The sequence below is a fragment of the Bos javanicus genome, chromosome 18, assembly GCF_032452875.1.
Source record: "Bos javanicus breed banteng chromosome 18, ARS-OSU_banteng_1.0, whole genome shotgun sequence".
Taxonomy (NCBI): domain Eukaryota; kingdom Metazoa; phylum Chordata; class Mammalia; order Artiodactyla; family Bovidae; genus Bos; species Bos javanicus.
The window spans coordinates 43,292,509-43,318,378 of record NC_083885.1 but is presented as its reverse complement, the minus strand read 5'-3'; the positions used below and the strand labels follow the sequence as shown (position 1 = coordinate 43,318,378).

At 47.7% G+C, this 25,870-nt stretch overlaps 2 protein-coding genes and 1 non-coding gene across 4 annotated transcripts in view; 1 reads left to right on the top strand and 2 right to left on the bottom strand.

Moving 5' to 3' along the window:
• Positions 1-695: 695 nt before the first annotated feature.
• Positions 696-7,254, bottom strand: RGS9BP (regulator of G protein signaling 9 binding protein). Its single transcript, XM_061387895.1, has 2 exons — positions 5,288-7,254; positions 696-3,574 (listed from the first exon to the last, which is right to left on the bottom strand). Exon 1 carries the CDS (start codon positions 6,451-6,453, stop codon positions 5,740-5,742), a length of 714 nt encoding a protein of 237 aa, XP_061243879.1. The 5' UTR covers positions 6,454-7,254; the 3' UTR covers positions 696-3,574; positions 5,288-5,739.
• LOC133231213 (U2 spliceosomal RNA) lies at positions 3,492-3,684 on the bottom strand. The gene has a single exon (XR_009731089.1). It is a non-coding gene; the product is annotated as a U2 spliceosomal RNA (small nuclear RNA).
• Positions 7,255-7,469: 215 nt separating the features above from the next.
• Positions 7,470-25,870, top strand: part of ANKRD27 (ankyrin repeat domain 27) — a 62,138-nt gene continuing 43,737 nt past the window's right edge. Inside the window, exons 1-2 of one of the 2 annotated variants that reach the window (XM_061387889.1) lie at positions 7,470-7,604; positions 18,479-18,610. In XM_061387889.1, coding sequence (XP_061243873.1) covers positions 18,509-18,610 — 102 coding nt within the window. In that variant the 5' untranslated portion in view covers positions 7,470-7,604; positions 18,479-18,508. Of the gene's footprint in view, positions 7,917-18,478; positions 18,611-25,870 lie in introns of both variants that reach the window. The other variant, XM_061387890.1, reaches the window with a different exon arrangement.

The window sequence follows — 25,870 nt, the reverse complement described above, 5'->3', positions numbered from 1 at the left end:
AGAGAAAGCTCGTGCAGCAACGAAGACCTAGCACAGTCAGTACCCCCCAGCACAGTCAATACCCCCCAGCACAGTCAGTACCCCCTAGCACAGTCAATACCCCATGAAGTCTTCGTCATCATCATCATCGAACTTAGTCGCCTCCGATTCTTTTGCGACCCCATGCACTATAGCCCACCAGGCTCCTCTGTTCACGGGATTTCTCCAGCAATAATACTGGAGTAGGTTGTCATTTCCTCCTCCAGGGGAATCTTCCCTACCCAGGGACTGAGCCTGTATCTCCTGCATTGGCAGATGGATTCACCAGAGTCACCTGGGAACCCCACCCCATGAAGTATATCCTATTATTACTCCTGTTGTAAGGATATGGAAATTGAGGTCAGGGAGATTAATGAACACCTTCAATAAGAATGGATCGGAATTCAGGGCTACCCCAGATTCTGTAGTCAGTGTTCCTAACCTTGATGCTATTGTCTTGATGATACATTTTCTGTGTGCACCCACAGCTGACTCATGTATGGCAAAAACCACCACAATATTGTAAAGTAATTATCCTCCAATTAAAATTAATTAAGAAAAAACATGCTTCTGATTCCCTGTGGGTAAGATTCTAAAAGTTCTGCTTTGCCTGTTTGTGGTTCCTGGTGGGGTAGGGGTGTGTGTTCTGAAATCATTTCTCATTAAAATTGAGACCCTAACTGTTAAAATTTATATTTTAATAACTAACCATAAGAACATTCAAACTTTATTGTAAAAACAATATAACAATATTAAATACAAATATATTGAAAAAATACCATTTATAATCCCACCAAACATTAACATTTTCATTTATGTAAATTTCTTCATAGATCTTCTCTATGTGCCTGACACATACCTACAGACAAAAGACATTCAAATTTGCTTTCTGGGGACTTGGTCCAGTCCATGCTCCCGATGCAGGGGGCCCAAGTTCCATCCCTGGTGAGGGAACTAGATCCCACATGCTGCAATTAAGAGTTTGCGTGCTGCAATTAAGGATCCTGCATGCCACATCCCGAACGCCACAACTAAGACCCAGCCCAACCAAATAAAGTATTTTAAAAATTGCTTTCCTGACAACAGCATGTTAAAAGGACTCTTAAAAATTATTTTGTCAACAGGAGTTTTCATGTGGCTTATTAACATTTGTCATATAAGCCTTAAGGTTATAACATTCTAAATTCAAACACCAGAGAAGAAGGATGCTGAAGATCTCACAGTACTGCAGTGAAAACACCCAAAATCCTCTTTGGAGTGAAATGAAAATAAGTAAATAAAAGAGAGGAATGCTTTTACATAAATCTATCCTGTGCTCATGGATGCAGGGCATGTAGTCAGTTCTTGCACCTTTGGTCAGTTCCTAAGAGCTAAAGGAACAGTATTTGAACATGACTCTGATCTGTGTTGACTACAGCCAAATAGTGTTCATATGCAGATCTACTGTTCTTCCTGGATTCCATCTTCCATGAAAAGAAGAGTATGATTGTATTGTAGAAAAACACCTGGAGATTTATAATCCTGGCGTCCTTCTGAACATCTCTTTATGTAATGAAATCTGTGAAGTATAAATTCACTTCAATTTAAATGTACATGAAGAAGATTAAGAATAACTTAAAATATCATAATAGTTGATAGCTGAATCATTTGAGGGTGCCTTTTTCAACAAAGTTATGAATGCTGCATGTTATCTTCCTGCATTGCAGGTGGATTCTTTACCAGCTGAGCCACAAGGGAAGCCCCTTTAAATTATTAATAACCATTTTAGTTAGAAGCATCATTCAAACATGAAGCTTTTTACTTCCAACTAGTGTCTGACGCCACGTACAAAACCAGCCACGCTGTGCTAGTTTCCCAGCGTCAGGTAGGCAATGCCATTACAGTTCTGAGGGTACAGGGCAGTTACAGAAAAGGATTCTCCAAGACTCCATGACAAACTATGGGATTTCACATCTATAAGTTACCAGAATCAGTTTAGGTTGCTGGGTAAAACCAAGTGTTTAAGAAACACAAGGCCTTCTTGGATTTAGAGTCTGAATTAAAAATTCTAATCTAGATACTATAAATAAGTAGCATTTTTACACACGTGCGATAGACTAAAATCACAGTAAGCTTAGTTCATTCTGATTTTTAAAATTCATATGGAAGTTTACCACCAGGCTAAGTTTAGACAAACTGTAAGATTCCATTTCAATATGCACCAAAACCAACAATAACAACCCCTCGCCACCCCCTCCCCCCAAAAAAGCCCCAAACAAAAGAACTCTTCCCTGTCTAACTGCATCCTGTTAAATGTTTTTGAGTTCACCAGTCAGGACCCTCCAATTTCACAGATGAGGGAAGGGAGACACAGGGAAGTCAGTGACTTGTCTGAGGTACTTGGAGAGAAAGGCAGAGCCCTGCCCACTGCAACTGGTCTGGCCTTGTAGGAGGAGGCACTCCCCGAAGGAATACAGAAGTCAGTCCTATAGCACTTCTATTTCTGAGGCTGCCTTACAGGCTCGCACTTTGGGGCTTGCACCCTTAACAAACACTCATTACAGAACAGAGAACTGCATCCTAAAAATCAACTGTCTAGCTAAAAAAAAAAAAGTATGAATGTGCATGTTGAAAAAAATGCAGCACGATCAGGGTTCTCATGCAACCTGGAACTCTCTTCAACCCAAACTGCTTTTCAGTCATTGGACATCATGCATCTCTTATGTAGCTTACTGTAAACCTTAGGCAAATCATTAATTTTATGCTCTAATTTGACTTGCCAAAAATATTTTCCCTTGTGGCATTTAAAAGCATACATTCTTAGAGTACATAAAAAAGAATTTGCCAGGCATTTTTCCTTCTATAAACATTGTTCTGTTCTTTTTTTCTAATAGGAAGAGCTTAAAGTTCCCGGGATAAGTGTCTTGACATTATGAGTTCTTGTCATATCAGTATCAGATAAAGCTGTGCTATTTTCCCAAAAGAGAAGCCAGGTATATTTTATCTTACACGTATTCAACATACGATAGATTTATCAATATAATAGCACTTAATTTTTGAGGTAAAGACCTATCCTTTCACTTGTACCTTTAATTTAGGAAAGTTGACTCTAACACTGACTATACCCTATATACACTTTATTAAATATTTGTAATTTTTTAATCACTTGTATCATGGTATAAGATCATACCAAATGTTTTAAGAAAATTAACGACTTTGATATCCAACCTCTAAATTAAATCAGGCTTCTACCAGAAAACAACCTCTTGAATGATACAGAGAAATGAGATCAGGGAGATATTGTTATAGAGCAGCCTATTGCTCAAGCAGAAGGTGATTTTGCTCTCATCATAGAGCAAAAAGTTCTATTAGGCAATGTTAGAACCCCAAATAATGCCAAATATTATGAATATTTAACAAAGAGGTGTTTAGGTTAACAGAGCCACAGGATAAATACCTTCATTCTAATTCAGCTTTTTCGGTGTGTGTACAGTACTTTATCACTGATTTCAGGGAGCAGTGGATTCTCAGAACCAGGTACACATCTGATTGCACGTGTAAGTAAATACTCAAGGATCTGTCAAGTGGATGGAAAGAGTGAAAATAAAGACATTCGCTTATTCCAATTGCCCTCTATGGATTACACAACTTCTACACTTGATCTTAGCCAAAAGGCTGAGAAGTGATGACTACACAGCTTCTAACGGGCTGTTTCTATAACAGATTCTGATGAATCATGAACAAAAACACCTTCAAAAGAACAAAGAGTCACAATTTTATAGATCAAAGAATATATTTAGGGCTTGGTTTTTAGGGATATTTTCCAACACTGGGTCACAATATGCCCCAGCCTGAGAGACATGAGGTGACAGAGTCCATGCTTTATCCCAGGTGGATGAGAAAGAGGGGAGTTAGAAAACTTCCTATGTCATTTCTGAAGTTATCCTGGGAAGGCAGGTGTAAAAAGAAATTGACATGGCCCAATTCAGATTCACCCAGACTGGATGAAGCAGAAGGAGTTCCTTTTATTAGTTATTGTTGCAGAACTCTTAATCAGCTTAAGATTTTGTGGATCTTTTAAAATCATTATCACAGAAACACACAAACAGGTCCTGTGGTTTAACTATCTGTGTGTTGAGGAGTGGGACTGGGTGAGTGAGGCTGGGAGGGTGGTCCGTAGGACTGAGCTCTTGGGACTGATACTTACTTTTGACCCTTGGCCCTTCAAACTGCCCTGTGAAACACTACCCATTCCCTCCCCCGGGTCCCCTTTCTCCCTTCTGGGGTGAAAAAGAGAGAGAGAAAAAAAATTCTTTTCACTTTTCAGCCAAATCAGTCTCTGGGTTTTATTCCAAGTTATCTATAGAGTTAAATGCATCTGTTTTCTCAGCCGTTCTTCCCCAGTAACGCTCCCTCTGAACCACAGGTGGGGAGTTGGTGGCACCGCTCAGGCAAATTCCAGCCTGGGACCTAGTGTGTTTTCCACATTTCCTTATTTATTGCCACAAAGAGGCTAGGGCCACTTAACTTCTGTCATCTACACCTGTGGTTCCAGTAGTTTATGCTATGATCTCCTGCCTTAAGAAGACAGATTTTCAAAATAAATGGAGATGTTTGTTTAGCAATCTAAATATTTAAGTAAAGACATCATGTAACGATTCATTGGCAACTGTATGAATTCGTGGCCAAATGTCTTTTACAAAAAATCAGCTTTGATAGTACACAATGTGGTCATACGATTTTTTTAAACGGAAGTTTTTTTTTAAAAAAAAGCTCCTTAACTTTGGAGTTAAAGCTGTTACGTTCTAACCCAGTCTCAGGGCTGATTGGCTCAAAACCTCTGTGCCCAATGATGTCACTTGACCCTCTCAGGGGGTGTCCAGGTCAGGGAGTTGTGCAACTCCCTCCAAAGCCAGGTCTCCTACTGGCTAGCAAGCAAATTCCAAGGGATAGTTAGGATTAAGGGCTCCAAAGAGGATTCCCCAGCCCTCCCCCAAAGGAGGATCAAAAACTCTGGTCTAGCTCTGGAACAAAAATAAGCCCCAGTCAAGGAGAAAGTGCTTGTATGGACAGACTGCGTCCCTTCCCAAAGCTTGTGTCCCACCCAGGGAGTCATTTTCAGTAGGCAAGCAGGTGCAGAAGTGTGTAATCCTCCCTATAAGAACGCACACTCTCCTACGCTTAGGCCCCAAAGGATGAAGGTTATAAAACTGCTCACATCGCATTACCATTTGCTTTCTTGTTCCAGGAAACAAAACCAACACACACAAACACAAAACATAGCCCTCACCTCACACTTCATTTCACCCCATCCTCTTTCCAAACTGCCTCTCTCCGAGAATGGGAATCACCCGCAGGGGCTGGGGCACCAAGCTCAGCCTCAGTGTAAACACGCCCCAGCAGCACAGGCGGTAACGTATTAACTGGGAGGAATCTCAGGTCACCGAGAACGGTTTTCTATTAATAGGGGATAAAGCTCTTGCATACATTAGCGATAATGCCCTGGTGGCCCGCGCAAAATTAACTCCTCCCGGGCCAGCAAGAGGGAAGCCACGTTCTGCCCAGGCAGATGTGTGCTTGAAACACGCGTACAAACATACACGTTACACACACTGTGCTTTAGAACCGCTCCCCTTAAACATGCCAGATCCCATTCCCATCCCTAGTCCAGGCGGTTGCAGACGTTCTCCAGGGGTGTCTCCCGAGAGGGGTTGGTGGAGGCGGGGGCCCGTCAGGTACGGGTCAGCTCAGCTTCGCCACGCACACCGCCAAGGCCACAGCCGCCAGCAGCACGGCGCTGAAGATGGTGGCGGCCTTGGCCTTGCTCAGGTCGCAGGGCCCAGTGCGCTGTTCTACCGACACGCCGCCCACCGAGGAGACGCCGGCACTGGCGCTGGACAGGAGCTCGGCACCTGCCGCCTGCCGGGCCTGCACCGTCCAGCGGGGCACGTTGACCTTCATCTCCATATCCTGGATCATTTCGCCCACCTGAAGGATCTCCCGCTCCAGCTGGTGCAGGTCTTCCACGTCGAAGTCGCGATGCGCCTCGTGCCGCAGGCTGCGGACGCTCAGGGCGCGCGCAGCTACGCCGGTCGCGCCGCCTTCCACCCCCGTGCGCACCAGTGGCCGCCGCGGCTCCTGCAGCGGAAACTCAGTGCTCAGGGCCAGTGCACGCCGCATGTCGGCTTCCAACAGGTCCAGGCAGCCGGAGAAGGCCACCCAGAGGCGCTCGAATTCGGCGCGCTCCTCGGCGCCCAGGCTCCGGTCGCGCAGCGGGGCTGTCAGCCGGACGCGGATGGCCACCGCCAGCTCCTGCGCCTTCTGGCGCGTCTTCTGCAGCTCCTCTCGCAGGTTCTGCGAGTCTGCGGAGCCGCCGATGGTCAGCACCAGGTGATGGTAGCATGCGGTCGCCTTATTAAGCGCGTCCAGTAGCGCTTTGCACTCCTCCTTCGCCATGGCGCTGCTCTCCCGCGCACCCCGGCCGCCTGCGCCCCTCTCACCTTCACCCACTCAGCGCAGCAGGATGCAGCCAGCCTCGACGGCGTTCCCCGGCCGGACGGTCCGAGCACTCCTCATGGCCTGAGAGGAGCTTGGCGCTACCGCTGCTCAGGGTCCACAACATGCGCTTCCGCTGACCCGGTTTGCCATTCCCTCATCCATCCTCCCCAGGTGCGCTCCTAGTCACACGCCGAATCTCTGCGCAGCTCTCGCCTCCACGGTAGCACCTGCGAAGCCCGTGTTGAGGTCCCCATCCTCCTCCCGTGCCGTCGCCAGGGCTAGCGGGCCGCTGAGCCGCTCGCTCCGAGCGCCTTAAGGGCGGCGGGGTCGGGTTTCTTAGATCCGCCCACCCCCGCCCTTCCTCGCTGGGCGCTCCCATCCCCTGGACCAGGCATAGGCGGGGCCCTGAGCGGGGAGGTCACGTGCAGGTCCCCCATCTCCCCCTCCTCTGCACCCCATTACAGTCTGGAATATTAGCGCTCAGCAGATCCAACTCTCCTCTGTTTTTGAGAAGGGGAAACTGAGGCTCAGATTTAAAAGGGGGGAGGAGGATAAAGATCACGCCACGTGCATGTAAGTGATGGGGCTACAACCCAGGGGCTCTGACTCTTAGACCCAGCCAGCGACGGAAGTAGAATGCTTCGTAGGACTGGACACCCCTGTCCTCCAAACCGAGTAGTAAAGGGCAATCTGCGGGGCGGAAAGGCTGCCGTATCTCCCCATCCTAGTCCAGCCCGCTTTCCAGCAACAGGGCTTGGACTCCACCCCTTGTGTCAGATGTGTTTTTCGGCCCCGCCCCCTCCCGTTCCAGGCAGGCGCAGTCGATGGCTCTGGGCTGGTCCAGTCTGAATAGGAAGTGTTGCACGCCGCCTGAGCCCCACCCCTGGCTGGGCGGGCTCAATGATTGCTCTGCGCACGCGTCACTCTGAATAAAGACAGCTTCTCATTGGACTGACCAGAGTCCTGGGGTGCGACTCCGCCCAACGAGGGTGGGCGGTGCAGCAGTTCTGCCGCGTTGGGGTGGTGGGCCCTGAGGTCTTTATCGAGGGGCCGGGAGGTATCGGCGCCACTCCTGGAAGGGCGGGGAGTGAAACTATGTAGCCTTTTAAGTAAGTGTCCTCCCTCCTGTCTCCTCCCGCGCCTCCGTTCCCTCGGGACGGCTGCGTCTCTGGGCCCAGAGGCCGGGCGGGGCCTCGGAGCGGAGAAGGGGGAGGGGCTCTTTCCTCGGCCGGCGCCCCAAGCTGGGCTGGCTGTCCCTGGGAGGCCCCCGAGGCCTGGACCCATCGCGGAGTGGACTGCCGCGCCCGTGCTCTCCAGCTCCCGTCCGCAGCCTGGCTCGCTCTGCCCCTCGTGTGTGTTTGCGGGTCGAGGGGTGGGGTTGGCGAAGAGTGAGCCCTCTGACCCCCGCGGCATCAGGACAGGTTAGCAGTCTGGGATCCCGGGAGCTCAGACTTGGGGGCAATAATAGGCAGGGCCGTCGATCACGGGCTGGGTGGCTTCTGGGGTTTAAGGGAGGCCTGGCGGGGCGGGTGGAGGGGAGGCTGTGGATGGGAGGCTGTGGATAGGGGTGCGGATCCTCGAGCCGGGCTGTCGTGGTCCCCGTGGTGATGGAGGAGCTGGAAGGAGAGGAGGGAATCCCTGCTAGCCTGCCTCTCATGGGGCGGGGGTCTCCTCTTCCAGCTGGGTTAAGATTACCCCGGGAAAACTATGAAGCACCAAACGGTGTTCTGGATTCTGAGTCTGTTCAGTTCTTTTCGTTGAAAATGGACTGCCCATTGGCGCGTGAGCAAGGCCGTGCGGCTCTGGCCGCCCCTGGAGGTGCTGGGGACGTGGGCGCTTGCGGTCGTGCAGGGCCACCGGGAGCAAGTGGGGCGTCTTCTTTGAGGATTTAGGACATTCAGGGAATGAGGCGCAGACGAAACTGTAGGGGACTCCTAGTTTGCCTTGTGCTGGAATTTTCCAAGTTTTGTGGGTTTCCGGAAGAGAGACCCCTATTTTGATTGCACCCTTCCACCAGCCCTAGAGAGGAGCAGCAGATGTTAGCAGGATATTTACATTTCCAGGCACCTTGCCAGGTTTGGCATTGAGGCAGTCGGCCCCGCCCCCAACCCCGTCCAGAGCGCTGGGTTCAGGGGCCTCTCACGCAGCAGTCTGTCCTTTAATTGGTTGTCTCAGTGGTGATACTGTGGCCCTTGGCCATCTCAGCCACTTATGGGCCAAATGGGGCCTTGACAGAGGAAGAGTAGTTTTTAGGATAAAATGGGTAGAAGGGAGGAGAGCCCATCTCTTCTGGGAGCTTTGTGGACAGCAGAAGGAGATGAAGCTGCAGAGGTGGGCAGGAGGCCAGGAATAAGAGGGCCTCCATGCCAAGCAGAGAAGTTGAGAGTGCATCTGATAGGGAGTGGAGTAGTCCCGCACAGGGCTCAGTGTTGGAAAGATCCTGTCTTTCAGGTGGACGGGTTTGCGGTGCATCAAAGGTCAGGGCCTGAAGGCCTGGGGGGGTGGGGGGGAATGCAAGATGGGATCAGAAACAGATAGGTCTCACAAGTCCTAGTGGCAGAAAAGCAGACAGGGCCCTGAAGCTGAGTGGACATCCGCGGTGAGTTCTCCTCACCTGGCCTTGTCACCTGCGATAATCCCTTCTGGCAGCACTGCTGGGAGGGCAGCAGTGGTGTTTGCCTGGGGCCTGGGCTCCAGGTCTTCACTGTGCCTCCTTGTGGCTCTTGGACTGTGTTGCTCTCATGAGGGCAGGCGCTGGGGTTTTGTTCTACACATGTCGGCCTGTTAGGTCTTTTATTTTTCCAATGTGGATCTGATCTTGGCCAGGCAGCAGTAAGCGGTGGCACAAAATGAGATCTTGATTTCCTAGCCAGGAATCGAATCTGGGTAGCCTGGATGAAAACCAGGAATCCTAGCCACCAGAACGGTAAGCGCTAGAGGTTGGAAGCCATTTTTCCCTGGACCTCTGCCCCCAGTGAAAAATTCATTTCTCTAGGAGCCAAAAATGTAAATGCAGGTACAAAGTTTACTACTAGAGACAAAGCTTAACAACAAGTGGGAGAAAGCACAGAGAAGCTGTTTAGTTAAGACAGAAACAAGACAGAGATGCACACCCAGAGAGGAAGGGTGTGGACATCCCCCCTCGTGAGGAGGGGCACAGAACAGAGGCGATTGTCATTTAATAGGACAGTTCTTCCAATTTTAGTATCTGTAGTATCTGTGTTGCTGAAGCGAGCACAGGACAGTTCTTCCAGGTCTTTGTTTACCTTTAGCCAATTATCTGGTTTCTTTTTCCACACCTGACCTGCCCTAGGACCCTCCTCAACATGTGTGCAGAACTTTTTTCCAGGATGGATTCTGGCCCAGAGGCCTGTGGGATGCCCTTAACATCACATGTTATGGGGTGGTGCCCCCTCCTTTTTGACCCGCAAGGAGCCTTTCTGCACATGTGAAATGTCTCCCTTGGCCTAAGGATGGGAAATACCTGATCTTTTAACAGGATTTAGTCTCACTCTGCCCCTGCCATAAAAATGCCCAATGTCTGGTTATTTACCCGATTCCTGTTGCTGGTTTTTATATCGAGGTGTAGATCTCACAATATAGACAGGAATCTGGTCATAAATTTGTTGTCCTGGAGCCTGTTTGTCTCTTGCTTCAGGAAATATAAACAGGGGGCTGGTGATGAATGTCAGGCCTGGAGCTCATCTTCCCACCCTAGGAGGTATGAATAGGAGGCCAGTTGTAAATGCTTAGCCTGGAGCCCATCTGTCTCCTCCTCAAGACAGTTTTTAAAGTCTTTATTGAATTTGTTACAATATTGCTTCTGTTTTGTGTTTTTGATTTTTTTTTTTTTTTTGGCCCTGAGGCATGTGGTATCTTAGCTCCCCAGCCAGGGATCGAACCTGCACCCCCTGCATTGGAAGACAATGTCTTAACCACTGGATCACCAGGGACACCACTGTTAGTGTTTGAGTCAGGGCTCTCCTTCTGTTTATGAAGTGCCAGGGTTAGGAGAAGGCAATGGCACCCCACTCCAGTACTCTTGCCTGGAAAATCCCATGGATGGAGGAGCCTGGTGGGCTGCAGTCCATGGGATCGCTAGGAGTCAGACACGACTGAGCGACTTCCCTTTCGCTTTTCACTTTCATGCATTGGAGAAGGAAATGGCAACCCACTCCAGTGTTCTTGCCTGGAGAATCCCAGGGACGGGGGAGCCTGGTAGGCTACCGTCTGTGGGGTCGCACAGAGTCAGACACGACTGAAGCGACTTAGCAGCAGCAGCAGCAGGGTTAGGTTGGTGTCCAGTAACTTCCTCCTTCCCTAGAGGAGCAGGGGAATGTGACCACATGATGCTAGATACCAGATCTAGAAAGGGTTCAGACCCAAAGAGTTGCCCTGAGGCTGCTTCCACGTCCAAGAGAGCGCTGAGAAGTGGTCCGTGGTGCTCCTGCCCTCCAGCCCGAGGGAGTTTGGTGCTGGTGGCTCCCCTGCATTTCCAGGAACAGGGTGTGGAGTGGCTTTCTAAGGGGTAGTTGTATTCCTCCAAACTTCCCTGCTTCCAGCCCTCTTCCAGCCCTGAGGCCTTCTCTCCTACTGTGAGGCTCCACATTCCAGCCAGCTCTGTGCTTAGCCTGCTCTGAGCACATTTGGTTTTGGCTTTTTGCCGATACTTGCAGGACCAGCCCCTCATTCTCCCCTGCATGCGGGTGGTGGATTTCCAGCTCCTGGGAGAGATAATCCCTCCCTGGGAGCTTGATCTTCCTCTAACACCTCGCTGTCATTTTGTTGAACTGGACCAGCGGTTACTGCACGTCTGCAGGGAGCCAGGCAGCCAGGCTTCAAAGTGCTTTGAGAAGCCTATGGACAGGAGCCGTAGGCATTACAGAAGGACACGAGTGGCTGTAATACCACACGTTACATCATCAAACTGCTTCCATGTGGTATTAAGCAGAGATGCATAGGAAGTTTTCCCTTTCTGCCTTTTCCTTCAGAGACACATTAAGCCTGCTGGAGAATATTGCTCATCAGTTGAAAAATACGCCTGGTCAGAGTCTATGGTCAGGGCCCTGGGGGTGAGCAGGAGCGGCCACAGCAGTGAGATTTCGGCAGGGAGTGCTTCTCTGGGAGGTGCAGACTTTCCTGGGCTGGCTTCTGCTGAGCCAGGCTGCACACTATCACCAGATGGTCCCCGACAACACAGACTCATCCGGGCTGGCAGGACGGTTGAAGACCACAAAACCACGGGTGTGCACACCACCTCCTAAAATGCCCAGCGCTGGTCTGAGGCCTCGCTTGACTCTCCTTTTCAAAATAACCTCAAACAATTCATGTGCAAGGGTATTTGGTACCTCTGACTAATTTCACTGGGTTTTCTTTTTTTTGGGGGGGGGGTTTCTGTAAATCATTTCATCATTTGCACTTAAGAAAGAGTGGAATTTTGTGTGTGTGTGTGTTTTTAAGGAGTTTAAATGAGGTTTCACACCTCTTTCCCTCACATGTGATTTTAAAATACAAAACCAATTCTTGCAAGTAAACTTGTCAGATTATTTTAAAGCACATACCCCTGTATAAGAATTCAGCTCTGGCATTAAGCATTATTACATATCAGTATTTTTATTTATTTATTTATTTATTTGGCTGTGCCAAGTCTTAGTTGTGGCACACAGGATCTTCTGTCTTTGTTGTGGCGTGCAGGATTTTTAGTTGTGCTGTGTGGGAGCTATTACTAGCTTCCCGACCGGGGATGTAACCTGGGCCCCCTCCATTGAGAGAGCAGAGCCTTAGACTCTAGACCACCAAGGAAGCCCCTGATTATTACATATTTTTAACACTGGGACAGAAAGGTCAAGAACAGAGCAGGACAGAGCTCTCTGTATCCCTACTGCTGGACGGGATTCAGTCATTGGCAACCAGAGACTGATGTCCAAGAGCAGGCGTATGACTTGGACTGAAAAACAGCCAGCTCCATCCCATTCACCAGCAGTGGGTGCGGAGAGTCCTTTGTGTTCACAGTTCATGCATTTAAACCCAGCGTTTTGACGTGACATTCAGGGCCCTTCCCTTCCCTTGCTGCCCCTCTCTGACCTGCCCTGTCTGGATTCTTATTATTTCTCAGAGCTCATGTTCACAGCTAGTCAAGCCGAGTTTATCCTTGAGTTTATTCCTGTGCTCCCCAGGAATGTGCTCCTGCCTCCTGATGGCTTTGGCCCCACCGTGGTCCCTGCCAAGGAGGCCTCCCACACGCCCTAGCCCAACCCCATCCCTGGTACTCCTTTCTCCTTACCTTGCCTGGCACTGTCTTGTTTCTAAGTCTTCTTGCTTCCCAGTGAGGTGGCTCGCTCCTCCATCAGAGCCCACCTTTGTCAGGTCTGTCTCGTGGGCGCGGGTATTGGTGTTCTGCCAGCATCCTGTCTGGCTGTTGAGCAGGAGTGTCCCTTCTCAGTTTTAGTCTGACCTTGTCTCATCCTGTTTCTCATGTGGTTTTTATCTAAGGCATCTTTACTTTTGTGCTCCGCTGTGTAGAACCGGCTGTGTCTGGAACCAGCACAGAACTTTGTTTTCTTATGACTGTGCCCCAGCCAAATTATATTATCCAGTTCTTCTGGTAGGGACTCATAAAAGGATTATCTGTGCTCCAGTAATGGTTGCCTTCAACGATTCAAATACCTAAATGGTTGCAGAGCTGGGGCCTGCGAAGGGATTATATGTAGCCATTTTCATGCTAGGCTCTTCTCCCTAAGAGGATTTGCAGGGAGCTCAGGGGACTTCTTCAGGCAGTCCTCAGGAGGGCCTGCAGCCAAGACAGCCCAGCCTGGACCAGACTGAGGGGATCTGATGCGGAGCCTGTTTGGCTGTCTGTCACGGGGACTTCTATAAGGGAAATGCAGTGTGGAGTCTGTGCCTCCGTGGCTTGTGTGCTGTAACCCCTAGGCATAATTATTTTTACATGATGAATGCAGTGGTTAAAGGGATGAGTGTTAGAATAAATTCTGACATCCACCTAACCTCGAGTTGGACAGCTGACCCTCAGTTTCTTCATCTGCAGCATGGGGCAAATGATACCTGTGGTTATTGTGAGCATTAGTTGTATTTAGTTACCTATACTTATTGTGAGCATTCAAATGGGATGAGAATGTGTAGAAGTTATCACAGTGTCTAGACCAAGGATGCTTTCAAATAAATGGTGGCTGTTTTTAACATTAGACTTTAGGGATGGAATTCATAATGCACTTAGGCATACTGTTTCTAGTGTTTCCCCAAAGAGGCGTTTTAGAATACTGTTACATAATGAGAAAGTAATTCAGTTTTTCACTTATATTTCATTCATCTGATTGTATCAAGGATAAGATTACTTGATGCCCTTTACTGTTGCTACTTTTCTCTTTTTAATGAAAAGAAGAGGCTCAAAGAACCTTTGGCAGGCAGTGGTATCTAGCCAGGTTTTAAATAATGTCAATTGGCTTTATCATTTTTAATTATAAGATTATCTGAATGGGAAGTGATGCTGGTTTCCCATTTAAAGTAGTGATAAAGGTTCTTTTAAAAATAAATTTTAAATGGGAGTAGATGTTTAAAGGAAAACGTCAAACATTAACAATAGAGCCGTTGTGTACAACTGTGCAGCTTATATATTGCACAAGTGTCCTGCCCTGGGGGAGAAGAGGTGTTGGCCAACTAGGCTGGTGTGTAGCCTATGAGCTGCTTACTAAGCCATGTGCTCTGGCACAGGGCTGTACCTACGGGGAAGATGGGCTGCCTTTTTGTAATTCTCACGAAAGCACCATGTGGGCTGGCAGAAAGTGACCGTACATTGGTGTGTAGAGTGGCAAAAATAGTGAAGGTAACATGTAAATGGAAATCTCATAAGACAAGTATTCATTTTCTCCATTGTTCAAACTGAGATGGCGGCTCAGAGAGGTGAAATGACATGGCTAAAACTCTGATTCCTTTTCTGTGCCCATTTTTCGTATTCCCGTCTCATACTTCAGTTAAAAACCGTGCTGATACATGGTAAGGGGAGTAGACCAGGTGAATTGGAAGCCCCACTCACAATAGGAGCAAATCTATACAGAATATATATATAATGTCTAATAAAAGTTATACATGATCTATGATCTTTTTAAAAAAATTAAATTTTGGCTGCTCGGTGTCTTCATTGTTGTGCACAGGCTCTCTCTAGTTGCGGTGAGTGGGGGTCCTCTTTCATTGTGGTGCGTGGGCTTCTCACTGTGGTGGCTTCTCTTGTTGCAGTGCACAGGCCCTGGAGTGTGCAGGCTTCGGTACGGGTGGCACACAGGCTCAGTAATTGCTGCTTGTGAGCTCTAGAGCACAGGCTCAGTAGTTGTGGAGCTCAGGCTTAGTTGCCCTGTGGCCTGTGGAATCCGCCTGGACCAGATAGCAAATCCACATCCTCTGCAGGTGGATTCCTAACCAGTGGACCACCAGGGATGTCCATGATCTGTGATCAAATGGAGAAAATTTAAGTAGCAGACATAAAAGAGGATGAAGGTAGAAAGACATACCATGCTCATGGAGAATGATTCATTATTATAAAGATGTTGACTCTCTAGTCTGTAAATTTAGTGGTTACAATAAAAATCCCAATAGAAATCTCATGGAATTGATAGACTGACTCTAGTTCATGTGATATTGTAAAGAATTAGGTATAACCAAACAACTTTGGAGAACAGGGGGAGAAGTCTTCCTGTATGAGATGTCAAGGCTTATGATGAAGCCATGGTTATGTAAATTCATGTGGTCTGATCCTTTCCTAAAGTAATCGCCACTAGCTACATGTGGATATTAAGTATTTGAAATGAGGCTAGTATGAATTGAGCAGAATACACATCAGATTTTGAAGGCTCCATAGACGTAAAAAGAATGTGAAATATGTCAATAATTTTAAAGCATTGTTCACATGTTGGAAATATATTGTACCTATATTAAATGGCACCTCATTCCAGTAGTCTTGCCTGGAAGATCCCATGGACAGAGGAGCCTGGAAGGCTGCAGTCCATGGGGTTGCTGAGGATCGGACATGACTGAGCGACTTCACTTTGACTTTTCACTTTCATGCATTGGAGAAGGACATGGCAACCCACTCCAGTGTTCTTGCCTGGAGAATCCCAGGGACAGGGGAGCCTGGTGGGCTGCCGTCTATGGGGTCGCACAGAGTCGGACACGACTGAAGCGACTTAGCAGCAGCAGCAGCATATTAAATAAAATATATAATTAAAATTAATTTCACTTTTTAAAATATGACTACTATAAAATTTTAAATAATATATGTAATTATGCATAATGTATATACAATTACATTTCTCACATAAATCTGTTGGATGGCACTGGTCAAGACCATTGAAACAGACTAAAGCCCAGAAATAGGGCAAACATACATGGGAAGTTGGAATTTGAGAAAGGTAACATTATCAGCTGTTGTGAAAGGGATACAATATATGGAACAGTTGGTTTATGCTGTGGACTGAATGTTTGTCTCCCCCTGTTCCACACCCCCCGCCCCCCGAGCCAGCCCAAATTCATATGTTGAATCCCTAATCCTAAATGTGATGGTATTTGGAGATGGAGCTTTGAGATCTAATTGGGATTAGGTTAGGCCATAAAGGTGGGGCCCTCATGATGGGATTAGTGGCCTTATAAAAGGCAGAAGTGATAGGAGAACTCTTTCTCTACCATGTGAGGATATAGTAAGAAGGTGGCCAACCCATACAGTCCAAGACGTGGACCCTCACCAAGAACCAGATCTACTATACTAGCACCTTGATTTTTGACCCCCAGCCTCCAGAACTGTAAGAAATAAAATGTTTGTTGTTTAAGCCCCCTCAGTCTATTGTATTTTGTTATAAGACCCTGACCAAACTAAGATTACCTTCAGAAAAAATTTAAATGCCCAATTTATAGCATATATAAAAATAAAGATGAATTAAATTCCAAAAAATGATAAACTTTAAGAGTCTTGGAAATTACAGGGACTATTTTTGTGGCCTTGAAGTTGGAAAGGATGTGGTTTCAGGTAGCCTTTGCTGCATAACCAGCCAGCCCCCAGATTCGTGACGCACAACTGCTACAGTTTGTTGTTCCTTACAAGGAACTAGCAAGGTGGGTCTTCTGCTGGTCTCACCTGTGCTCACTTGTGTGGTTGCACTCAGCCAGTGGGCTGGCTATGCCCACTGGACCACCTCTCTCTCCCTCCATGGGCTTTCGTCCCATGGGCTTCTCTATTGCATGGTGATCACGTGGTACCAAATGAATGAAAGTGAAATCTGCAAGGTCTCTTGAGGCTGACGCTCAGAATCACAGAACATCAATTCTGTGTGTGTGGTTGGTTAAAGCAAACCACAGGGGTGGCTCAAATTTGAGAGATGGGGAAATAGACTCCACCTTCTCATAGAGGGAATGGTGAAATTTACAAGGGGGCATGCCAAGATGATAAGATTTCCTTAGCTCCCAAGACCACTGACCAGTAAGGCAAAGATGGACAAGTTCAACTACATTAAAATCAAACACTTTTATTTCTGAAAACACTCATTTGGAAAAATGAAGAGACAAGTCACAGATCCGGAGAAGATATTTGCAACATCTTTTAGTGTCCAGATGTCGAGAGAGCTACCAATTGTAAAGAAAAGGGCCAACAACCCATGAGAAAAGTGGCCAAAAAACATGGTAATTTATAGCATGTAAAGAAGTGATAATCAACTTCATTAAAGAAATGAAAATTAGAAACAGCAAAATAGCTGTTTTATGCCCAGACTGGCATAAATGAGCTGGTCTGACCACTCCAAGGAGCACTGGCTAGGATGTGATGGGAGGAAGGGGAGTGCTCACGGACTTGGCAGGGAGGTTGTAAGCGGTCCAGTGGTGTTAGCTTCTGGTGAAGGTGTAGGTGTATGCTGCAGTGCCTCTCCTAGTCACATTCCTGGATGTGTACTCCAGGAACACATAAGAGTGTAGGAGTGTTTGTGTCAGCATTCTTTGTAATACTGAGGATGTGGAACCAACTTAAGTGTAGGATATTAGATAAATTGTGTCGTGTTCACTTCATACAGTACAGCAGGAATTAGTAAATTAATAGGAGCTGTGTGGATCAGCGCTGAAAGAACTTGAAAACATAATGTTGATGGAAAAGATGGAATGTTCCCGACTACTTACAGTGTGATACCATTTATGTAGATTTTGAAGCCCATAAAGCAAGATTTTGTATTATTTATGAATACATGAGTTTTAAAGGAGTAAAAATGTCAGCAAGAAGGATATAGAAACAGCTTTAAGATACTGGTTGTCTCTGAAAAAGGAGTAGAGGATGGGAGGGTGGGGGCAGGTAGGGGAACCAGTCTACTCTGATATACTTTATTTCTGAAAAGAAAATCTAAGGCAAATATGGCAATGTGTTAAGATTTGGTAATCCTGGGTGGTGGCAGTGGTTTAGTCGCTAAGTCGTGTCTGACCCTTGTGACCCCATGGGCTGTAGCCCACCAGGCTCCTCTGTCCATGGGATTCTCCAGGTAAGAATGCTGGAGTGGGTTGCCATTTCCTCCTCCAGGGGATCTTCCCAATCCAGGAATCAAACCCTGGTCTCCTGCGTTGCAGGTGGATTCTTTACCGACTGATCTATCTTGGGTGGTAGGTTAGCATTATTACTCTACTTTTCTGTTATGCTTAAAATATTTCATTAAAAACATGCATATCTTTAAAATATCATAATTTGAGTCATGTAGGATGTTCTAAAAATAGCCGTTGTTACTTTTGCAATGACTTGAAGCGTAACAAGATTTTCTGAACATGATTTATACATTTAACCAGTAAGAAAAGTCATCTTGGAACTTGTGGGTTTTCTTTGTTTTTTCCTGACCATGTGTTAGGTCTGTAGAGTAATGCATGTCAGGGATGCTTTTTGGACATTGCTAGATCAGATGTGACACACCAGTCTGAAGGTGGTCATTTACTGCTGTTTCCTCTCTCGTCCCAGGAGACTCGCTCTGCCCCACCTGAAGTCCATATGGCTCTGTATGATGAGGACCTCCTGAAAAATCCCTTCTACCTGGCTCTTCAGAAGTGGCGTCCTGACTTGTGCAACAAGGTGGCCCAAGCTCATGGCATTGTAAGTGCATCGATCCCGAGGGTGGTCCTCTGCTGGGTGTGGGAGGCTCACCTACAAATATGGTAGACTTCAGTTAAATTTAGCAGGAGTCAGGTATAGAACTGCTCAGTGCAGCAAGCCCCAGACTATGCTCGACATGTGGACGAGCAAAGAGGAACCGCCCTGAGCAGCTTCCTCCAGGAAGCCCCCTAAGACTGCTTCAGCCCAGGTGTAATCTTTTCTCTGAACTCTCAGCCCCCATTACCACTGCTCTCATGGTAGTCACCTCTGTTTCTCCTGTTTCCATGTTGACCAGGAGGGCTTCTCCAGGGCAGAAATCATATCCTTCCTTGTCTGTGAGATGGGTGCTCACTCCCGCAGAGTAGGGGAATGTGTAAATGTACGGGTATGTCACCTTCAAAAGCATTTCCTGAAGAGGAGGAGCCGAGGGAAGTTTCATAGTAGAGACCACAACCTCAGAAGCCTACAGGGGCAGCCAGGTAACAGGAGCCAGAGAAGAGAGAAACCGTGGTCTGTTGGCAGGGCGTCTGCTGCCTGGAGGGAGGAAGGGCCCACACTGCAGGCCTTTTTTCATTCCAAGGTTGGTGAACTTGGCTGACATCTTACACACTGTGGGATACAGAGAGTTAGCTGGGCGCCTTTGTGCCGCCTGCCTATGGCAGGGCCTCTTCTTTTTTTTTTTTCCTAAATAATTTTTATTTATTTATTTTTGGCTGCGCTGGGTCTTTGTTGCTGCAAGGGCTTTTCTCTAGCTGCGGCGAGCGGGGGCTACTCTGAGTTGCGGTGTTCGGGCTTTGCATTGCGGTGGCTTCTGTTGCACGGCGCGGGCGCTAGGGCATGCGGGCTTCAATACTTGCTGCACGTGGGCCTCTTCCCTTCCTGCATGTCCTCTTTTCTTCTCATACTTTTGTTCCTGCTTCTCTTACCCAGTGATGGGGTCTTAAGTGAGTCAGGTGGCCGAGGGTTTGAACCAAAGGAGAAATGAGTCAGCTCAGGTTTCTCTGCAACCTTAGAGCTGACTTTTCCATGCTTAGCCCACCCCTCTGCCATCAGAAGCCTGTTTTTTGTTTTTTTCCCCCAAGTCCCTTCTGGTTTTTATGATTGGTTTTGTGATTAATATCTCTTTCCCAGAATTTTTTTTACTTTGGATTTTAGAAGTCATAAACTTCATTATTTAAAAAAAAAAAAAAAAGGCTAAGAGAATACAGTTATTTCCAAAGAAGAAAATAAAATTCTCATAAAGCTCGCCACAGGTGTTCACTGTCATCCGTTCATTTCACAGCAGCTCTTAAATGCTGCTATGTGTAAGACATTAGGTTTGATGTGGGAGATTCAGCCAAAAATATGAGTAGGCATCACGATTTTTACCCTCATGGATCTCTACCCAGACTTCTAGTGGGAGAGACGGTCTCACTCTGGGTTAATATTTAACTAATTATGGTTACCGTCCAAGGGATTTTCCAGGCAAGAATACTGGAGTGGGTTGCCATTTCCTTCTCCAGGGAATTATGGTTAAGTGTCACAGAGAAAAGGCCCAGACATCATGTTAACTGAGAGGGCCTGACCCAACTGGGGAAATCTTTCCTTCCCATGTTTGTTCTGTGGTATTTTGAAAAGAAATACTGTCTAGATAAGAGTGTATTATCACAGGTAACTTTCTCTTTTTAAAAGCGCCGTACTGTGGACCGCTGTTAACCTCTCAGGAAGCCTGAGACAGGGACCTGTCTCACTCGTCACTGTGGTGCCAGCACTTAGCATGCTCCCTGTCACCCAGGAGGTGCTTTTGCAGCTGCCAGCTCAGAATCCCACTCAAGCTCACTTTAGCAAAAGGAGAATTTGAAATAAGAACTTTAGCATCTCGGTCACCTTCCTCTAAGATACATCGAGGAATAGGACATGCTTCTTATTTTCTTTTTTAGCCTGTGAGGTGTGCATGTGAGATCTTAGTTCCCTGGCCAGGGATCAAATTTGTGTCCCCTGCATTGGGAACGTGGAGTCTCAACCACTGGCCCACCAGGAAAGTCCCGGGAGATACTTCTTAAGTTGCCATCCCGAGATCCCAAGGGTGCCCTAGGCTTCTTACTCCGGCTCCCGCTGAGATCCACAAGGGGCTGCGTGGGGCCCGCATTCAGTAGACGTGAGAATCAGCGAGGCCAGCTCCTCAGGAAAGGGCAGCTGTGGGAAAGAGCCGGCTGCTGCTGTCCTGTTCAGCCAGGCCAGGTGCTGATAACCAACTCCTGCCACCTGTTGGCCATGTGATGGAGCCCCGGCTCATCTAACCTGTCTTATTGCTCTTTCTGGGTCTGTTGGTTGAGTGTAAAAAGTAGAATATCCCAATGACCTCTAGAAGAGAGAGCACTCATCCTTTCTGCCATCTCTGAGGGACCCACATGGCCTCAGCAGGTGAATGCTATATTTCCTTTCACGGGGCTTGGCCACTGGGCTGAGTTTGTGCTAAGTCACTTTAGTCATGTCCAACTCTTTGCTGGCCTGTGGACTGTAGCCCGCCAGGCTTCTCTGTTGGTGGGACTCTCCAGGCAAGAACACTGGAGTGGGTTGCTATGCCCTCCTCCAGGGCATCTTCCTGACCCAGGAATTGAACCCATGTCCCTTAAGTCTCCTGCATTGGCAGGTGAGTTCTTTACCACTCGCACCCAACCTGGGAAGCCTGGACTGAGTTGGGTGGCCCTTGAATCTGCCCTGGGGATTAGGGTCCTTTACTAGGCTCTAAAAATGTGAAGTCACCACTTTTTATTTACTCTTTTATTTGGCTGCATTGGGTCTTCTCCACAGCACATGGGGTCTGAGTTCCCTTACCAGGAATCAAACGCGTGTCCCCTGCATTGCAAGGTGGACTCTTGACCACTGGCCCTCAGGAAAGTCCTAAAGTCACCACTTTTGAACATGTGTCTCCCCAGGCTTAAATGCCCTTCACATCTCCCTCTGCAAATGGAGCCGGCAGGCCCCCTCACACGATAGCTGAGGGGTGCAGGCTGGCTGTTCCCCTCACCTGTCCCAGCCCCTCTTCGAGTTTGACTTCCTTCCCGAACCTGCCTTTGATGGGGCTGCCCCGTGTCCTGGAAGGCACCGCCTGCCACCATTTGCTCTTTGACTGGACAGTGGAACCCCATCTCCTAAAGTTCCTTCCCATTCTGATTCCAGAGACCTGTGACGCCCACACATTGTCTCACAGTCACCTTGTTCTTGTGACCATCTGGTTATTATGCAATGAGTTTTCTTCAGAGCAGCTGCATAGGCCTCCCGGACTCCGGGGCTGTTGTTCTTGGGGCATTGGGCAAAAGTTCTCCAGATTTCCCTGCTGGACCGGAGGGTGGGGGGGTGGGTCCATTTGCCTATAGGAAAAACAACAATAGCAAAAGGAGATGACATTTGGTCCTTTAATCATGGCCCTGTAATTATGGGTCTAATTATGGGGTATGCAGGCTTCTGAGGGCTCACCTGGGAACCTAGCATCGTGACTTCTAAGTTCCAGGGAACTGACTCAAGAACATGCTTATACAGCCCAGCTAAGGGCACTGAAGTTCATGTTCCAGTTCTCAGAATTTGCTTAGTAGAGCTTCATCTGACAAACACCGAGTATCTCCTATACTCCAGACACCACGCTGGGTTTGCAGGGTTACTCGGAGGAATGGGGGACACGACATGCCTTTGGGGATTTCCACAAACAGGTCATTTGTAGGCCAGAGGGTTGAGTATTAGGACAGAAGTCGTCATGTGCTCCTGTGGAGTAGCCGACCCAGGCAGGGGGAAGTCAGGAGGGTACGCTGGAGTGAAAGTGAAAGTGAAGTCGCTCAGTTGTGTCCGACTCTTTGCGACCCCATGGACTGTAGCCTACCAGGCTCCTCTGTCCATGGGATTTTCCAGGCAAGAGTACTGGAGTGGGTTGCCATTTCCTTCTCCAGGGGATCTTCCCAACCCAGGGATCGAACCCAGGTCTCCCGCATTGTAGACAGACGCTTTACTGTCTGGGCCACCAGGGAAGTTCTACCCTGGAGTAGGTATGACTAATGCTAATTCTTGTTTTTATGCTTTCTTTTCTTTAATGACTATTATTTTTAAAAAATTCTTTACAAAGGGGTTATAATAAAAAGTTTTATTGTTAAGCACTGAACTGAGTCCCTAACTCATGGTCTTCTCAGCAACTCTGAACTTTGCGTCTTCCACACCGGCTGCTACAGCTCCACAACCTCCGTTCCAGAAATAGTCTGAACCTCCCTCCTGCGAGGGCCCTTGGCACCTGAGCCTGCCTCCCGTGGGTGGCTTCATAGCCACCCACCACTGATCCTCCTCACACCGGTCTCAGCAGGAACCTGGTGGATAGATGGAGCCACAGAGAGCCAGCTACTGGCTTCTGCTTGCAGTGAAATGCACCAGGCAGCCTCGCCTGCCTGAAAACCCTGGGAGAGTCCTTGAAATTGGAGGCTTCCCTGTTCACTCAGCAAGCACTGATTGGTATCTACCCTATGGTGAGCCATGGGCTTGGTAAGGGGGATGCAGTGCCTCGGGAGCTGGCCGTGCTTATTTAAGGAGGCAGAGAAGGTATGTGTACACAGTGAGGATGACACAGGATGCAGTCGCAGTGGTGGGGGGGGTGAGCAGTGTGTATCTCTGAAGCACTCAGGAGCTCCTGGCCCCTCGGAGGCCCCGCCCGCACCCACTGAGCTGGAGTGGGGCAATCCCGTTGCCTGCCTTTGGCCACCTAAATCCCTTAGGCCTGGGTCATGCTGTCCTCTTGCCTGGGGCCAACCCTCTCATCTCCAAGATCTTTTTGTGTTCCAGGTTACAGTGAGGCCGTCTAGGAGCCTTGAGGCTGTTTCTTGATTCTCATACATGAGGGTCTCTTGTTTTTTTAAGCTGCACTTTTATTAACCTTTTAAAATTATTATGATTGTCTCCCCTTTTGCTCTCTCTCCTTGTCTGGTACCACCAAGCCCACCTCAGGACCTTTGCACATGCTTTCTTCTGACGGAAGCATTCTTCCCTGGACTTCCTTGGTGGTGCAGTGGTGAAGACTCTGAGCTTCCACTGCAGGGGGCTTGGGTTTGATCCCTGGTCTGGGAACTAAGATCCTGCGTGCTGTGTGGTGTGCCCCCTCCAGAAGAAGTTTTTCGCTTAGATCTGTACTTGGTAGGTCCTTCTCTCCATCCATTCGTTGCTCAAATGAGGCTTTCTCAGAAAGCCCTCCCCCTTAACAACTTGACCTGAGTTAGCTAACCTTTGCCCCACTCCAGGCATTCTCTGGCTTGATGCCCTGCTTTATTATCTGCATAAAACTTACTGATATATGGAATCTGTTACATTGTTAAAAAAATCTGTAGCCCCCACTTAGAATGTAATGTCATGAGGACAATTCACCATATCTCCAGCAGTGCCCAATGTCATGAATATTGAATGGAGAAAAAAACAGGAAAACCAAACTCAAATTTTAATACTTACTTGAATAAAGTTGGCTACCTGAAAATTTTTTTTTAAAGTTATTGTGTTTAATCTCAAACATGAACAAGTGAAAAGAATCATACCATGCACCCCTGCTGCCCTCATCTCTCAGCCGGGCTCAGACGCCAGCACTTCTCACTTCAAACCCTGCTGCCCTCTCCCCTCGGCCAGGGGATCATTTGGAAATAAATTCCAGAAAATTATATAAGGTAGTCATACTGACACCCCACTCCAGTACTCTTGCCTGGCAAATCCCATGGACGGAGGAGCCTGGTGGGCTGTAGTCCATGGGGTCATGAAGAGTCAGACACGACTGAGCGCGTTCACTTTCACTTTTCACTTTCATGCATTTCAGAAGGCAATGGCAACCCACTCCAGTGTTCTTGCCTGGAGAATCCCAGGGACGGGGGAGCCTGGTAGGCTGCCGTCTATGGGGTCACACAGAGTCGGACACGACTGGAGCGACTTAGCAGCAGCAGCAGTCATCTGATTTCATCTGTAAATCTTCAGGAATGTAGTTTTCAATGATAAGGACTTTAAAAAAACCCACAAGCTCACGCCATTATCATAGCTCAGAGATTCCTCAGCGACTCTTCAGTGTTGTCGCTCACCATGCAAATCTCCCACATCATCTCATCATTTTTTGTTTTCCAGTTGGTTAAATCAGAATCCAGAGGAGATCCACACATTATTCTGAATTTGATAGGCCTTTGTTTTTTTCAGTTGAAGTTATAGTTCAGCTCAGTTCAGTCTCTCAGTCGTGTCCGACTCCTTGCGACCCCATGAATCGCAGCACGCCAGGCCTCCTGTCCATCACCAGCTCCCTGAGTTCACTCAGACTCATGTCCATCGAGTCAGTGATGCCATCCAGCCATCTCATCCTCTGTCGTCCCCTTCTCCTCCTGCCCCCAATCCCTCCCAGCATCAGAGTCTTTTCCAGCGAGTCAGCTCTTCGTTATAGTTGATTTACAGTATTGTGTTAGTTTCGGGTGTACAGCGGTGATGCAGTGATTCAGTTCTTTTTCAGATTCTTTCTCATTACAGGTTATTACAAGGTATTGAAGATAGTTCCTTGGGCTGTACAGTAAATCTGTGTTACTGGGTATGCCTTTTAAGTCATTCTTTTTTCTCCTAATGAGCTAAACTTTTAGAATAATTAAACCGTACCTACTTAGTGTGTAAAGTTCATCCATATTGACATGTCTACAGGCTTGTGAAGCCATCACTGCAGTCTTAAGTGTCTTATTATTGTGTTTTTAATTTTGAAAAATTAAATTCCATTAATAATTATTATTACTTTCCAGCTGCACGTTTTTGTCACAGTGCACACGCCTTCCCTCGGTGCAGCTCACAAGCTTCCTTTGTTGTGGAGCAGGGGCTCTAGAGCACACAGGCTCATTAGTTGTGGCACGAGGGCTGAGTTGCCCCATGGCATGTGGGATCTTAGTTCCCTGACCAGGGATTGAACCCACGTCCCCTGCATCAGTAAGGGAGATTCTTAACCATTAGACCACCAGAGAAGTCCCTTAAGTTTCTTTTTAGCTATATCCCTTTCTTTCCTCATTTTCCTTCTTTCCTTGAAATTCATGTATCCAGGTCATTTATCCCGTAGGCTTTCCTACCTTCTAGCTTTCGCCAGTTGCAGTCCTGTGTTGGTGTTCACCAAAGTCCTCTGGTCTTTGTATTTCCTGAACTTGGTAGCTAAGTCTAGTTCTGGGTCTGATTCAGTCTTGATTTTTTGTGGAGGGGCAGGGCCACTTCATACACAGTGGTGATCTTTCATCAACGAGGGCCTGCCTTTCC

Bases quoted from the DNA above. Each gene is read 5' to 3' on its own strand.
- RGS9BP (XM_061387895.1), bottom strand. From the start codon at position 6,453: ATGGCGAAGGAGGAGTGCAAAGCGCTACTGGACGCGCTTAATAAGGCG.